This window comes from Adiantum capillus-veneris, chromosome 29 (genome assembly GCF_014529385.1).
Source record: "Adiantum capillus-veneris isolate H3 chromosome 29, ASM1452938v2, whole genome shotgun sequence".
Taxonomy (NCBI): domain Eukaryota; kingdom Viridiplantae; phylum Streptophyta; class Polypodiopsida; order Polypodiales; family Pteridaceae; genus Adiantum; species Adiantum capillus-veneris.
The window spans coordinates 102,629,364-102,645,655 of NC_140959.1; the positions used below are offsets into that span (position 1 = coordinate 102,629,364).

At 43.6% G+C, this 16,292-nt stretch overlaps 1 protein-coding gene across 4 annotated transcripts in view; it reads right to left on the reverse strand.

Moving 5' to 3' along the window:
• Positions 1-8,745, reverse strand: part of LOC147419678 (alcohol dehydrogenase class-3-like) — a 114,355-nt gene extending 105,610 nt beyond the window's left edge. The window contains exon 1 of one of the 4 annotated variants that reach the window (XM_086506185.1): positions 8,338-8,745. In XM_086506185.1, the coding sequence (XP_086362311.1) occupies positions 8,338-8,374 (37 nt within the window). In that variant the 5' untranslated portion in view covers positions 8,375-8,745. The remainder of the gene's footprint in view (positions 1-8,337) is intronic. The other 3 variants (XM_086506187.1, XM_086506184.1, XM_086506186.1) reach the window with 3 other exon arrangements.
• Positions 8,746-16,292: the final 7,547 nt, after the last annotated feature.

Below are 16,292 nucleotides of genomic sequence, written 5' to 3' on the forward strand. Positions count from 1 at the left end.
ATCATCAAAGTACAAGCCGGTACTCTAGACTCTGCACCTTCTCCAGGAAGCATGCCAGAGAATGAGCCCTAGCCTCATATTTAAAGGCCCTTGGCCTAAAAAGCAGTTATAGTAAAAAGCCTTTAAAACTCAAAAAGCAATGCCAAAAGCTGCAAGCGTAAATCACGGAAATCCGTACAACCTGCCACGTCATCATGCTAGCGCAATTTTCGGAAATCAGCTAATCTGTTGCAGTTCTAGGGTTAGGGTTTCCAAAATTAGGGTTTGCAGGTTTTAGGGTTAGGGTTTTCAGAATTTGGGTTTCAACAATTAGGGTTTCTAGAATTAGGGTTAGGGTTTCCAAAATTAGGGTTTCAGCAATTAGGGTTTCTGGCAGAAATTAGGGTTAGGGTTTTCTGCACTCGGCCAACCACGTCATCACTTTGTGACACTTCTTCTGTTGCTTGTTCTTCTTAGGGTTTAGGCCCCCTCGGCCGGCATCTGTAAGTTGGCTCCATTCTTTAGGCTTTGACACGTCAGCAGTTTGTTACACTTTCCTTGAGTGATACAAAACACTGCCAAAGCTCTGATACCAATGTAAGGTGCAACGGAATGAATGATGAACTTTGCTCAAGATGCGTGATCCGATCGTGCTCAATGTCGGGTGTAGCGGAAGAGAATAAGGATTTTGCTCGGATCTAGTACTCCGCACACAAACACAAGGGACACTTTACTTCACTTGAAAGAACTGAACTGGACTGAAAGAACGAGAGACGACGAGAGACAGAAAAGAGACGACACAAGGATGTTGGGCCCCAACCCTCAAGGGCCCCCTTGCTCTGTTGCCAGAGCAAGTACTTTCTTTATTCTTGCACAATGCTGCTACAATGACTAAATGCTAAGATGCTAATGCTAATGGGTACTGACACTAATGATGCTGGGTATTGGGTACTAAGGTACTGAAGGGGTACTGAGGTTCTATGTCGAAGACAATGATATCGACGACGGGTACTGCGGGTTCTATGTCGAAGATGGGAAGGTCGACGATGAGGTCTATGTCGAAGATGATGAAGTCGACGACGAGGTACTAAGGGTCTTTGTCGATGTCGATGAAGTCAACAACGGTATTGTGTCGAAGACGGTGAAGTCGACGACGGTTCTGTGTCAAAGACGGTGATGTCGACGACGGTTCTATGCCGAAGACGATGATGTCAACGACGGGTACTGCTGGCGACGACGATGATGGTGACTGTGACCATCGTCGTCAAGTCCGGGACTGCAATGACGATGACGAAGGTGTCGTCGTCAAGATATGGATTTGTGATGATGATGACGAAGGTGTTGTCGTCAACATAAGGACTGCGATGACAATGACGATGTCGATGACGACGATGATGGCGTCAAGGCTGAAAACTGAAAACGCTGGGCTAATCTGGGCCTTCTTGTTCTTGAGAAAACGCTAGGGCTCCTGCTGAGGTGCTACCTGGGTGCCAGCCTCCTTGTGTCCCTGCTTCTTCTGCTTCTACTGAGTGCCCAATGGGTTTCTTTTATAGATCTTTAGCAATTTGCCCTACCTACTTTTCCAACAAACTTACAAAAAGAATTCCAAAAGTCACTTTCAATAAGATGACTTATAAGAAATAGCTCGCGCGGTAAAATGCCTACATGATGAAATGATTGTTCTTGTGCAAGAGAGGGTATGCAAGTGTGACTGGCCTGGACATGCATGTCCTGCTAGAGGCTCACAAAGGTGCCAGGCTCAACCCTAAGCTAAGACTCATGCTAGACTATGGCAGAAGCGTGTCCACGTGGCGCAAGTGAAGTGCGCACGTGACATCCCCCCCTGTCAAAAGTGAGGCACAATTGCCGAACTTCTTTTTGTACTATTGATGCTGACTGATCAATGCTTTTGATGCCGTGGATGCACAAACCAATGCAGATTCCTCCGAAACCAAGGTCTGATGGTACTACAAGTGCTCTGGGTGTTGTGGATACTGTTGGCGATGCAAACACGTGTAAGGGTCGCTGTCTATACCAGATAGACAGATAATGCTGTGTAAGGCTCTATACCAGATAATGCTGACTTTGCCTGTTGTAGCAAGAGCTGTTCCCCGAACACTTTCGCGCGCAATGTCCATTCACTTTGTTTGTGTCCATTGCACTCTCTCATTAAGAACGGAAGGCTCTCCCTTCATAAGAACAAAAGGAACCTTGAGCACAGTTCGGAGCACTCATCTTGAGCAAAGTTCAAACATTCATTCCGTTGCACCTTACATTGGTATCAGAGCTTTGGCAGTGTTCTGTATCACTCAAGGAAAGAATCTCAAGAAAGAATCACAAGAATTTTTTTTGCTTGTTGCGGTCGCACAAACCCAAGTTCGCTTAGGCGTGTCGATTCCTAATCGTGTTTTTGAAGAGTGACAGGAATCCCAGGAAAGAAGGGCTTGTCCAACCTCCCCTCGTGCCTCTTTTCACTCATTGAGAGCGGACCGTGCACTTAGCGGCCGGCCAATCGACGTGAGGTGGGAAAAAGCTACCTTGGTGTGAGCGCAAGGCCACAAGGGGTGCGCCCGCGGAAAGGAGAAGAACTCGGGTGAAGAGAAGATCCTTCTCGAACACAGATTGCAAGCGAAAGAAGAACCTCAAGACCCACAAGAACCTCAAGAACTCAAGAACCCTAAGAACCAAGACCCCGAAGAACCCAAGTTCCTTGTGAACTTAAGAACCCAAGACCACAAGAACCCACAAGAACAGTGGATGGTCATCACTCCAAGCGGAATGGATACTCGCTTGGAGGTGATGAGCATGAGAGAGGCGAAGAAGAATTTTCCCCACCAAGAGGTTTTTCCGACCCTCCCCCTTCCCCATCTACGCCAAGGATTGCACTAACTCCTATGAAGGAGTTGACGCAGTTGTTTATGGACAACAAGTACGAACGCGAAGCACGAAAAGTAGAAAGAGAAGCAGACAGAAAGGCCTACAAACAAGAAATGGCAGACAGCGATCGTGAATATGAAGAAAGCATGGCAGCCATAGAGCGTAAGTACGACTTGGAAGAAAAAGAAAGTCAAGCAAAATTTGATCGCGAGAACAAAGCAAGACAAGCAGAATTTGATCGCCAGAACAAAGCCATAAAGGAAAAGAGCGACCAACACATGAAAGAATTCTTGCGACTCTTTTCTCAAGTGCAGGCACAGATGCAAGAGATTTGGGAAAAGGAGACTCTCTCAGTCTCTTCTTCTCCAAAGCATGACACACAGGATTTGCATAATGATACGCATGATGATTTGAATGATAATGATTTGCATGATGGTTTGGATGACAATGACAAGCATGATGATTTGCATGATCAAGATGTGCTTTCTCACAAGCATGATGATTTGCATGAAGATGATGTGATTGTTCACAAGGATGATGTATTAGTTGATACTTTCTCTAGTGAAGCTAACCTCATTGCAAATTCGATCAATCACGAAGCACCGATCTTGGCTCTCGAGTCAAGATCCAAAGAACCCGCACAGGACGATTCGAATAATCAAGAAGAACCGATCTTGGCCCTCGAGCCTAGGTCTCAAGAACCCTCACATGAAGTATTATGTGTTCGCATGATTAGTAGGCACGCATTCATCAAGTGTTTCATTCGTGATCGTTTCCTGTATTTTAGTTAGCGTCTTTATGTGATCCCTTTTCCTAGGCATGACATATTGTACGTTGAGCACGTTTCACTCATGAATGAGCACGAATGTAATCGGATTGTTCATGAAAAGCTGAAAAGTATGCATTCAAGGAAGTCACATTCCATGTCTCTTCTTTCGCATGACACATTTATAGAAAGAGCACATGAAAGTATAAGCACCAAGCATGGGCATTTCCGTTGTGAATTTCCACAGTTGATTGCTTTAGATCAGAAGAGAAAGATTCGATCTCATTGTTTGTGTGTATGTGGTGAACGGTTTGGCACTCTGTCTCTTTGTTCATCTACATTGCATGTCCAGTCTTTGAGGAAGACAAGATTTTTTCCACTCACTTTACATGGAATAGGTATGTTCATGGTTTTCTGTTGGAAATGGTTTTAAGAATTTTCGGCCATGGAGATTCTTGAAGAACAAAGAAGCATGACACTCGACGAAGTTGAAGCATCGAAGGAGCCACAGAAGACTTTGTGTCGCTTTCAGCGCGGCCCAAAGAAGCAAGCATTGCAGACCTTTATGAAGTTCAAGTACCACACGACCCACACATCAGAGTGGGCAGGTGAAGAGTCCCTTCCAGGATTCTGGATGCTATTGCCGATCTCCCTCGACGCCATACAGTTCGGTACCAATACCTCACTTTGAAAAGGAGGGGATGTCACGTGACACATCCAACCCTATGTGTCCGTGGACAAGCTACAGCATGACAAGGGTTCAGTCAGTCCAGTCAGTCTAGATTTAAAAGTGATCTGGCACTTTTGTGAGTCTATTCGTAGACCGTGCATGACCAGTCACTTAGTGTAGATGCATATCCTCTGGTTGCACACAGCATGATCATAAGCATTCCCATTAGAATCTTCAGGGAAATTTTCCAGTGCATTTAGCCTATTTTTCCTATTTTTGACATTTTTCACTTATTATTTTTAAGTGACTTTTGTTGGAAAGTAGGCAGGGCAAATTTAGTAAGTTTGTATATAAGCAAACCTAGACTAGCACTAATTGGCAAAAGAGGCAATAGGAGCACTCGCTCAACAGGCAACTTCTCAGCAGAACCCCAAGCCCTAGCGTTTTTGCTCCACAACAACCACCTAGCATTTTTTGGACCAAATCAGCCAACGTTTTTGGTTTGCAGATCCCTGACGACAGAAGACTCAACAAGAGACCTAGCGTTTTGCAGTTGCAGGCCATCCGGCAACAGCAGAGCCATTTTTAGCCCTAGCGTTTTTTATTTGCAGATCAGCCCCAGCGTTTTACAGATTTATCGCGACAGAACATCAAGAACCATCAGCCTTTTCAGTTTTCAGCCCTTAGACACCGCAGATCAAGTCCCGAACCTCGCAGATCTCACCTTCCCACAGTAGTTCCTCGCCGCACGGTCAGTTTCTGCAGGGTTTACAATTTCAGCCCGGAAAACGCAGATTTCAGCATCTGCGTTTTCAGCGCGTCGTCGTTGCATCGTCGCCATCGACATCGTCACCGACATAGAGTCAGAATTCAGCAGATACAAGATTTGCAGATTTCAGCCATTAGCATTTTCAGATTTCAGCCTGTCTCGTCGTCATCCTCATCGTCGTCGACATCGTTGGCAAGTCCAAGCATTATAGAGATTTGTGCAATCATGAGTAGACCGCTCTCGTCATAGAGAGAGGGGCCTTCGGAGGAGGGTTTTACGTCGTCTCTGGTGTCGTATTCTCTTCTCTATCTCTCAGTCTCATACACTTTCACGCACAGTGTCCAATTCACTTTGTTTGTGTCCATTGCACTCTCTCATTAAGAACGGAAGGCTCTCCCTTCCATAAGAACAAAAGGAACTTGAACACAGTTCGGAGCACTCATCTTGAGCAAAGTTCAAACATTCATTCCGCTGCACTTTACGAGAATTCAGCCTAGCGTTTTTAAATTGCAGTTCAGCCCTTAGCGTTTTGCAATTCCATCGCAACAAGAACAACAAGTAGACCAGCGTTTTCAATTTTCAACATTCAAGCATCGCAGTAGAACCCCCAAACCTCGCAGATCTCACCTTCCCGCAGCCGATCCTCGCCGCACGGTCAAATCCAACGTAGTTTGCAGTTTCAACCCGGTAAACGCAGATTTCAGCATCTGCGTTTTCAGCGCGTCGTCGTCGCATCGTCGTCACCGACATAGAGTCAGAATTCAACAGATAAAGATTTACATATTTCAACCATTAGCGTTTTCAGATTTCGGTCTGTCTCGTCGTCGTCCTCATCGTCATCGACATCGTCGGCAAGTCCAAGCATTGTAGAGATTTGTGCAATCAATAGTAGACTGCTCTCGCCATAGAGAGTGGGGCCTTCGAAGGAGGGTTTGACAACTTTCAGGTGTCGTATTCTTCTCTCTATCTCTCAGTCTCAGCACCTTCATTCACAGTGTTCTCCACTTGTTTGTGTCCATTGCACTCTCTCACTAAAGGAACGGAAGGCTCTCCCTTCCGTAAGTAAAAGAAACCCTTGAGCACAGTTCGGAGCACTCATCTTGAGCAAAGTTCAACCTTCACTTCCGCTCCACCTTACATCATGGCTATTATTGGCATGGAGGATGCTAAGAACACACAGCAGGATGTGTTGATCATGCAAGTTGATATTGAAAAGGCCTTTGACACTGCACAATGGGACTTCATTGCTGCCACGATGAGGTGTCTACGGTTCGGTCCTAAATTGGCCAATGTGGTTTATTTTGCGTATGCTTGTAGTACGTCTACGAGGATCCTGGAAGGTGACTTGACAAAATCATGGCCACTTAGTTGTTCGGTTAGGTAAGGTTGCCCCCTTAGCGCTTTGTTGTATGCTATTGCCACTCACCCCTTGTTGATGTATCTTAATCACTTGACCTCTATGGAGCGTTTTCATGATTTGCAGTTACCCTCGGGTCATACCTTTATTGAGCACGCTTATGAGGATGACTCGTTGTTTATGCCTTGCAACCAGCATAGTGATTTGTTTGGGATTGCGACTTGTCTTAAAGTCAACTTTCGTAAAGCGAAGCTTTTGCCACTTCATTCATGTGATTGGCATACTCTATTGTGACCAAATAAGATTGTTTCTCCAAATGTGATCACCAGGCATTTGGGATATCCAATTGGATGGAATGTCACTCACACGCAAAAAGTGGATTGGGTTATGCAACGCTTGAATGTCAAACTGCATTACTCGAAGCTATCTACTTCGCCACTGCATGTTCGCCTACGAATCACTCAGAGTATCCTGATGGCATATGTTCAGTTCTTTTTGCCATTGTTGTGCTGGCCTTGCCACTGTCTTGACTCTCTTATGTCAACCATTTGTCTCATTTGTGGCAAATTCATGCACACAAAAAGGCCTGCGTTTGATGCCGATGGCAAAGCTTTGTACACCCAATCGCTTCGGTGGTCTAAATATCTTGGACCTACGTAGGACTCTTATGTTTGCACACTTGAGTTAGAATGTTGTTACGCCCTCATTTGGTCACTGGCAATCATCTGTTTGGGAGGTTGTATTTGGTAAGATGGACGGCATATTTCCTGGATGTCCGCTTGCTTCCACCTTGCTCTCTCTGCTTGGAAAGAGGTTACGATCCATCTATCGTGGAATGCTGGGAGGGAAGGAAATTTACTTCGTCTAGAGAGTCTTCATTGGAGCTGGGCTTTCTCTCTTACTTTGGTTGACCGCTCGCCTCGCCAGGCGTACTTTCTCTCTTGCCATAGCATTCGGGTGGTTGAGGATGTGGTGGATACAGCAGGTTTCACTTGGAGGTTCCCTTCGCCACTCACTAATTGTATTGGGTATGCATTACCGCTAGTTCTGGAGAGAGTTGAAGCAAATGTTGGTTGGCTTTTTACCCATTTCACCTTTGCCCGATGGTGATCGCATGTCTGACTGGAATCTTCGAGAAATGCCCTTTCAAGATATTTCTGCCGGTCGAGTTTATGTTCTTCTTCTGCCTCAACCTTGGCGTGTTGATCATTGTAACGATCTTTGGCACATGCATAAATCTGATATACGGTGGAGGAAGCTTCTATCTAGCAATCTGCCTTATGGAAAAGCCATTTTCCTTTGAAGGAGAGATTGTTTCTTTGGCGTTGTTTACTTGGTGTGCTCCCGGTCAGTACTTTTCTTAGGATGCGCCATATTCGTCCTTCATCTTGTATCCATTGCTCGACTGCGGAAGAGGATGTTTGTCACCTGTTGTGGGATTGTTGTATTACTCGAGATTTATCGGCGTGCATGCGGCTCCGTTTTTCGCGACAGTCTTCCATAAACGGTTTTGGGCATTTGGTATTTTTTCACCGACATTGCAGCGCTTTGCAGTCTCCTTCATGTGGGTCACGTTTTGGGCTTAGTGGAGCCTATGGTGACAACGTAATGGCTATATGTTCCATCGCATTCATGCAGATCCCTTCCCGTTCTTCAAGCTCTCTCTTAGGCAGTCTTTACGGTTCGCCTTGGAAGTTGGTGATATCATTGCAGAGACCCATCAGCTTTCCTATAAATGCTTTTAGCCAGTTGTACAGCCCAACACTTTTGTGTACCTCTTTTTTTGGTGGGTTTTCCTAGCTTTGAGGTTTCCTACAGCTAGATAAATCACATTGATCTGCAAAAAAAAAAGTGTGTGCGTGCGCGCACGGGTGTGTGTGTGTGTGTGTGTGTGTGTGTGTGAGAGAGAGAGAGAGAACCTTTGCAGCTGATGGTCTGTCCAGTCGTTGGCGCCATAGCTGAGAACAATCAAATAGCTGTCAGAATCTTTGTTTGTGTGAGCAACTGGTCGTGGACTGATCGACGCGCGCCCGGTAGTCTCTCCTTAGAGCCGAGTCTTACGATCAAAGGCGAATTTTGTGCCTTAGGGTAAAAATGGCCTTCTCCAAAAAGACATCAAAATGTGCCCATCATTCTCAGGCTCACAGCCTAAACACACAATCGGACTGCCCAAGACATGGCATCCACTTGCGGATGGCGGGCATGGTCGTGCAGGGTTACAGACTGCCAACAGATGGCACTGCACAATGGGAAGCTTGAGCACAAGATGCAAATGGAGCTAATTGGTTGAACTAAGCTCCGCCATATTTGGGCAACCCCATAGCCTAGTGCCATCCAAAACCCAATGATGCTTTTAAACGATGCCACTTTAGTCCCAACTAGTGTGGTCGGCGCCGCCTTCGGCCGCCTCTCTCTTTCTCTCTCTCTCCCCCTGCGTGCGCACTGTAGCCAAAGATGCAGGGCCACACTGCCAGATAAAGGAAATTGCGCCACGTGGCCCCCTGAATATCTCTCTACTTAATATATAGAATAGATATCGCATCAAAAATCGAATTCATGCCATCATCAAAGTGTCAGTATGACAATCAATACCGCCATTTGTAAAAGAGTTTGTATCATAGTTGATATATACAGATTTTGATACCGACTCTTTTACTAAGGTGATAGCCGCACAAACTTTGTTTCAAGCATTATACCATGTACACTTCAAGAGTTTGCAAAGAACATCAAAACAGCAAATTAAAAATAAACTTCGGCAATTGATAATAGAAACTAGTATGCTTTTGAATTGTATTAGTTTTGTTACAAAAAGGTCATTTGTAAATGAGTGGATGAACACCATGTTTCGCACCATATGGCCACTCCCATTTTGTGGGTTGCTTCAAAGAACCTAGTACTATATACATAAAACCAAACAAAAAATTACTTGGCATTACGATTTAGATTTCACAAAAACTTATTTCTTTTAAATAGCACTTGCAAATCCTCATCAAAGGTTGCCTAGTTACCATTCCCAAGATGATGTGAAGACCTCACCTCCATTCACGCCCCCACTACATCTCTCTGCTACCACTAATTTTCAAGGCCATCGTGAGCTTCGTCCTTAACCCTTCTCCAATCTTCTTGTAAAGAAAGGAGGGTGAGTGTTAGTAGCGTTCATTCGATGATTAGCACAATGAAATTAATCACAAACTAATCAAGGAGTAGACTTAGTGTGTGTCAGAAAATCTAATATCTAACCTAAACGATTTTCTCATATTAAGATCATTTAATGTGGGAGAATAAACGGGAACAAGGGTTAGAATATAAACAGGTTCTTATGGATCTATCTCAACACGGGGCCAAAGTTAAGGGGCCAAAGTTAAAGAGGTCCAAAGGAGAGATGATATGTCAAAGAGCAAGGCTAGCTAATTGAGCCTAAATACCCTACGGTTAGCTTCATTAAAGACCTCCAAAGGTTAGTGTTAAAAAGTCCTTTGACCTTAGGCAAGCCTAGGGCTATGCTTGAGGTGGGAACCTGGCCCAAGCTTGAGGTGCTTGTCATTCTTGATGACTAAGGTGCTTGAGGTGCTAGGGCTGATCTTGATGTGGGAACCTTCTCCAAGCTTGAGTTGAGCTTGTAGTGAGAACCTTCCCCAAGCTTAAAGGGTTCAAGGTGTTCCCAAAAGTCAACATGACCCCTACTCAAGGGGGGGCAAGCCCTCATTGTAGGAGCTAGAGAGAGAACACACACCCTCACACAAGTCAAGCATGGTCTAAAGAAGTAATTAGGACACTTGTCAATTTCCTCTTCATGTTGCCTCATGTTGTGCCTAAAGCCTATTGGTTGGCCTCTCAAGGGGTCCAATATAATTTAGCTAATTTATGTAATTGATTATGCATTTATCAAGTCCTCTCTCTTAAAGGGGAAAGGGAGACACTTGTCCCAAGGCTAGCATAGTTGCTTGATATTCATCCTGCATGTGATTGGCTAGGCTTATAGGGGTCCAATCATCTTCTACCATAAGCTACCAGGGGGGGTCGACCAAGGAAGTTGGGGGCTTGCTTGGAGAGTATACTCTCCCACTCTCTCTCTCTCTCTCTCTCTCTCTCTCTCTCTCTCATGGTGTGAGGTGCAAAGTGCAAGAGCTCCATCTCCTTCTCCAAGCTTGTAGAGCAGTTGAGAGGCTACACCAACACTCTTGGCTATGGAATGCAAATCCAAACAAGATCCATGCTTCAATGCTTAAGCTTGTCAGCTTCTTCATCTTCATTACTATGCTATTATGCTATGCTAAGCAAGAAGAGCGATGATAAGTAACTATTTCTTTCTCCTATGAATGTTTCTTCTTCCTCGTCCCTACCCTCATTCCCCGCTAGCTCTCTCAACCTTTGAAGGTGTTTGAGACCTTGGGACTGAGGCCGAGGATGGTTAATGATTTTTTAAAGATTATGTTATGCTCGTGATGCATGAGGCTTCCCATCTTCATTGCATCACCTAGGTCACAAGGAACACAAAGATTGTATTTTACCAAGTCTCTCTTGATGGGAGAATCTATAATACAAAAGCCTATTGGAGGGGGGACCGACTCCACATAAATCCGGTCCTCAACTGTTGTCAAGTTCTCCAACTCTCTGTCTTGCAGAAGTATTGTTCATGCCAAGTTAATTAAGTATAATGGTTATGTTGCCACGGCTAATTAAGTTCACCCTCTATGTTCTCAAAGTAGTCTCACAAAAATGATCACTCTAATTCTCTTAATTCCACTATTCTCAAAGTTCATAGACCATTTCCATTACATTGGTATCAAAGCTATTGGTTTCTCTTTTCTTGCTTAAGAAGAGAGGTCCTTAAGCTGTCCGTGAAAGGTTGGGCATGTTCATTGCAGTAGATTGAGTGGGACAGGGATCTATTATCTTGGTTGAGAAGGACTTAGTTCGAGGTACACCATTGGGAATTATAGTCTTAATAATGGAGCCTCTCGGGGCTTGCCTTTGGCTTAACCATAATTGAGCTACGAGCAAGCTCAACAAGAACCATAATCAATCGAGCAATGTTAGACCGCTTCAATAGTCTTTGCAATCAACAGTGTCTAAACCACGGGTGTGGCTACTTGAGAACTAATTTTCAAAGGTAAAAAAGAGTAGTGACTAAGGTTTTTGAGGGTACCAAAGCACAAAGTAATCTATACATAAGTTTAGTTAGCATGGTTGACAATAACCAAGAGAGTAGAATGAACATTTATAACTTTGATATTGCACATGAAGGTGCTAATGATGATGCCTCCATATTTGTCAATTATCTTGTTACTAGGTTGCACCAAGCTATAGGCAACCTTGCTTTGCAAGCCAAAGTTACTCAACAACTGCGTGCTTACGGGATTTCTCTTCCTCTCCAAGAGGAGAGAGAGATTAGGAGGCCTCTTGATGAGACTCCCAAAAGAAGACTCTCTCCCATAAGAGAGGAGGATTCCAAAGAACGAGAAAGAAGCAAATACCTAAGTCCCTTTGAAGATGTGGCTCCACGAAGACGGCGGTCTAAACCGTCGCCAACTCCTCCCAAGAGTAAATGGTCGACCTATAGTCCTTCTCCTCGTCACTCTGAAAGGGAAGAGAGGAATTAAAGAAAGAAAAAGGCAAAAAGAGGTCACCCTCTTCTCCTTCTTCTTTACCTTCCTCCTCTTCTGACAAAAGCAATAGCTATTCTCCTAGAGAATACAAGAGGAGAGGTCATCACAAATCTTACCCTGCATGAAGAAGGTCCCAAAAGCTCAAAAAGTTCAAAGAGGGAGAAAAGAGTATCTCTTTTCTCACCTATGATGGCACCTTTGGTGTTACCGACAAAGTATTGGCCTTCATCCACCAATTTGATGCGGCCTTTGGAGACGAGCTCCAAGCTACTTCATGTAGCTATGCACTTCCCAAAGTCAGCTTGTCAATGGTGGGCTAGCCTTCGTGGCAGCGACGAGGCCCCAAAGACATGGAAAACTTTACAAGTTTCCATCATGAAGCAATTCCTTGCAAGCAATGCAAAGGACAAAGTGTTTACCGAAGGGCGAAGCTTGAAGCTACTCTCCGAGCAAACGCAACAATTTTGTGCGGGATTACCTGAAGAAATGGCCGAGTATGTCAACTCTCAACAGCCTAGTTCTATCACCAAGTAATCCACCACACTGTGGTTGCTTCGTGCATCAATTTCCAACAAGGGGCTAGAAGGAATGCCAATCCCATGGGAAGCAAAGACAAAAGTGAGGAAAAGGAAAAAAACAATGCCCAAAATTCTTCCCAAGGCAACTCCAATAACAACAACAACAATCGGACCAAGGAGAAGGGACTTTACAAAGGTAAAAACAAACTCTCTCCTGAAGAGCTAGAAGCTTTTTGTAAGCACCACAAATGTTTTAAGTGCGGGGAGCAAGGACATGGCTATCGTTCTTGCCCCAAGAGAAATGCCCGCAATGAGACTCTTAGAACTTCCACGACTGAAGCTCCAAAAGAGGATGCTCATTGCAAAGGATCGCCTCTCTCTTACGCTTGGGGAAAAGTAAGGGAGCATGATGCCTTCATCTTGTTTGCCCTGGCTCTACTCACAACTTCATCAATGGAGTTGGCCACTAAGTTGGGCATTCAATCTTTTGAGATGGGAGATACTGTAACTGTCGATGCAGCTTTCAAGGGACAGCAAGCCTCCGTTACTCCCTTGATTGGGAAGCTGAGGCTTCATGTCCAAAGCTACATCGACAAAGAAGACTTTTTCATCTCTCCTCTCCAGCATGAGGATGTTATTCTAGGGGCACCATGGTGCAACCGCATGGCTGCCAACATGAAGTTCCCTGAAAGGAGAATCTACTTCGCCTATAGGGAAAAGAGCATGTATATAGATTCTAGCGAGTCTAGTTGTACTATACCACTTGTAAATCCTCTTGCTTTTGATAAATCAATGAAAAGCTCAGTTTTTGCGTACATGATTTTTGTCAAAGGGTCCCTAAAAGGTCCTAATATTTCATCAAATGTAAATGGTAGGAATCAAGAAGAGTTAGACTTGTCTAATTTTCTAAATGGATTCCAAGATGTGCTCATCGATGATATCCCTATGGACTTACCTCCAAAACGAGGGGATGAGACCATCGAATTGAGCTCCTACCAGGAAGCTCACCGCCTAACAAGCCTCCTTATCGACTTTCCCGAGCTCAACAAGAGGAGATCATGAGGAAAGTACAAGGTAGACAAAGGGATGGTGAGGCCTAGCTCTTCTCCCTTTTGTTCTCTAATTCTTTTAGTGCAAAAGAAAGATGTTACATACCACATGTGTATTGACTATAGAGCACTAAACAACATCAATTTCAAAAACAAATTTCTCGTACTGCAGACAGAAGATCTATTTGATAAGCGACAAGGCTCTACCTACTTCAGTAGGATTGACCTTAAAAGTGGCTATCATCAAATAAGGATAGCGAATGAAGATATTCTAAAGACCGGGTTCCGTACAACGTTTGGTCTTTATGAATATCTAGTCATGCCTTTTGGCTTGACTAATGCACCAGCCACGTTCAATTGTTTAATGGAGAAAATCTTTAGACCCAACCACAAATTTGTTGGAGTGTTCTTTGATGATATTATCATCTACTCCAAGTCCTTGGAAGAACACAAGCACCATATCCAGGTGATTTTTTAAGCTTTGGGGGAGAACAAGCTTTTTATCCATCAAAAGAAGAGCGAATTTTTCCTTCAAGAGATTCAATACTTAGGTCATATTATCTCTCAAGATGGTATTCATATGGATGCATCAAAGTTGGAGGTAATAAAAACATGGCCTAATCCAAGGAATCTACATGAGCTAAGAAGATTTATTGGTATGTGTGCATACTATAGACGCTTCATAGCCAAATTCTCTCAAATAGCAAGACCATAAATGACTTAACAAACTCACAGAGAAGCTTACCTCCCAACCACTCCTTATGCTTTCGGAACTTTCAAAGCCATTTGAGGTCCAATGTGATGCTTGTGGTGATTGCCTTGGAGCAGTCTTGCTTCAAGAAGGGCATGCCATAGCATATGAGAGCTGAAGGCTCAATGCCAATGAACGAGTCTTTGGGCATATACGAAAAACAGCTTTTAGATGTTCTACATGTCCTAGACACATGGTAGCACTATCTACTAGGGACTCCATTTATTTTGTGAATGGACCACCAAAGTCTTAAGTACTTCACGACGCAAACCAAGCTTTTCGACAAACAAATGAGGTGGGCAAATTTTCTTTCGCAATTTTATTTTCATATTGCTCACATTGCTGGTAAACACAATCAAGTGGCCGATGCACTTTCACGACGACCAAAAGTTAATGCGGTGTCTATAGCACCTCACAATGATCTATCTTCTACGATTGATGAGTATGCTATTGACCCTGACTTTAAAGACATAATGTGAGCTTGCATTGGGGAAGAAAGAAGAACCATTCACCTTGCAAAATGGTTATCTTCTCCATGGTAGGCTATGTGTTACCCACTCCTTCGTGAGAAAGTCATGTATGAATCCTATGCTCCTCCCTATGCGGGGCATAGAGGTATTCAACCTACTGTTTGAGGAGTAGAGACGTACTTCTATTGGCCTACCATGAAAATACACATACAAGAGTATGTTTCAAAATGTGTGGTATGCCAAAAGACCAAGTATGATAGAGAGAAGCAACGTGGATTACTCCAGCCATTGCCAGTCCTTAATTCACCATGGGAGAGTATATCCATGGATTTTATCTTTGGATTACCCAAGTCTATCCATGGGATATACAGGAATATGGACAATAGTCGACAGGTTTAGCAAGTAAGCACATTTTATTCCTGTCAAAAAGACTATTAAGGTAGTATTAATCTTTTCAAAAGATTAAGGAGGCTGTATCCATCTCTCAACAAAGGCTAAAAGCTACTACGGACAAGCACAGAAGGGCCTTAACGTTCAAAGAAAATGATTGGGATTTACTAAGTTTCCCAAGGCTCAATTGAGGCAAACGACGGGCAAAAATCCTACAAGCCATCAAAAGTAGTATGCTAAACTAGCAAAAAGATACTATGGTCCTTTTCAAATCTCGAAGCCAATCAATGAGATGGCTTATCAACTCAAGCTACCCAACCATTGGCTCATACACAATGCTTTTCATGTGAACCTACTTAAGCCCTACAAAGGAGAGCCCCCAAGTGAACCAATTATTAAAGACCCTCCAGAAATCGAAGACCAAGAAGAGGTGCTACAGCTTGAAGCTATCCTTGGGCATGAAGACAAGGTACTACGACATGGTAAGATTATCCGACGATATCTTATTAAGGTAAAAAACTATCCTTTTGAAGATGCTAGGTGGATGCAAGAAATACAGCTTAAGGATAGTATGAACCTTGTCAATGCTTACAATGCTACACTAGAGTAAGCAAATATACATGTTTCTTTTAAAGATCAATGTTTTTGTCTTATAAAACTAATTCTCTTTTTAATTGTGCATAAATTTAAATAGTACGGATGCTTAAATCATGTTTGTGATGACGGCATCTCTCAAACACCAAGTAGAATTTATCACTCTACTTTAGGAGAATGAAATGGACTAAAGTGCAGACATGCTTGCGGCAGTTAAGTCTCCCAAGACCCAAATGGATTAGTCATCCATCTTGGAATGATGTCGTAGGGTAAAAAGGGATCTTCTACCCACTAAGAAACATTGACTAATGACTAAGGCTTTATGTCTTCTACCTCATAGTTGAGGAAGACTATGATTCAAGAGAGAGGTAATGTCATTAAATCTAATATCTAACCAACCCAAATGATTTTCTCATATTAAACTAATCATTTGATGTGGGAGAATAAATGGGAACAAGGGTTAGAATATAGACAGGTGCTTATGGATCTATCT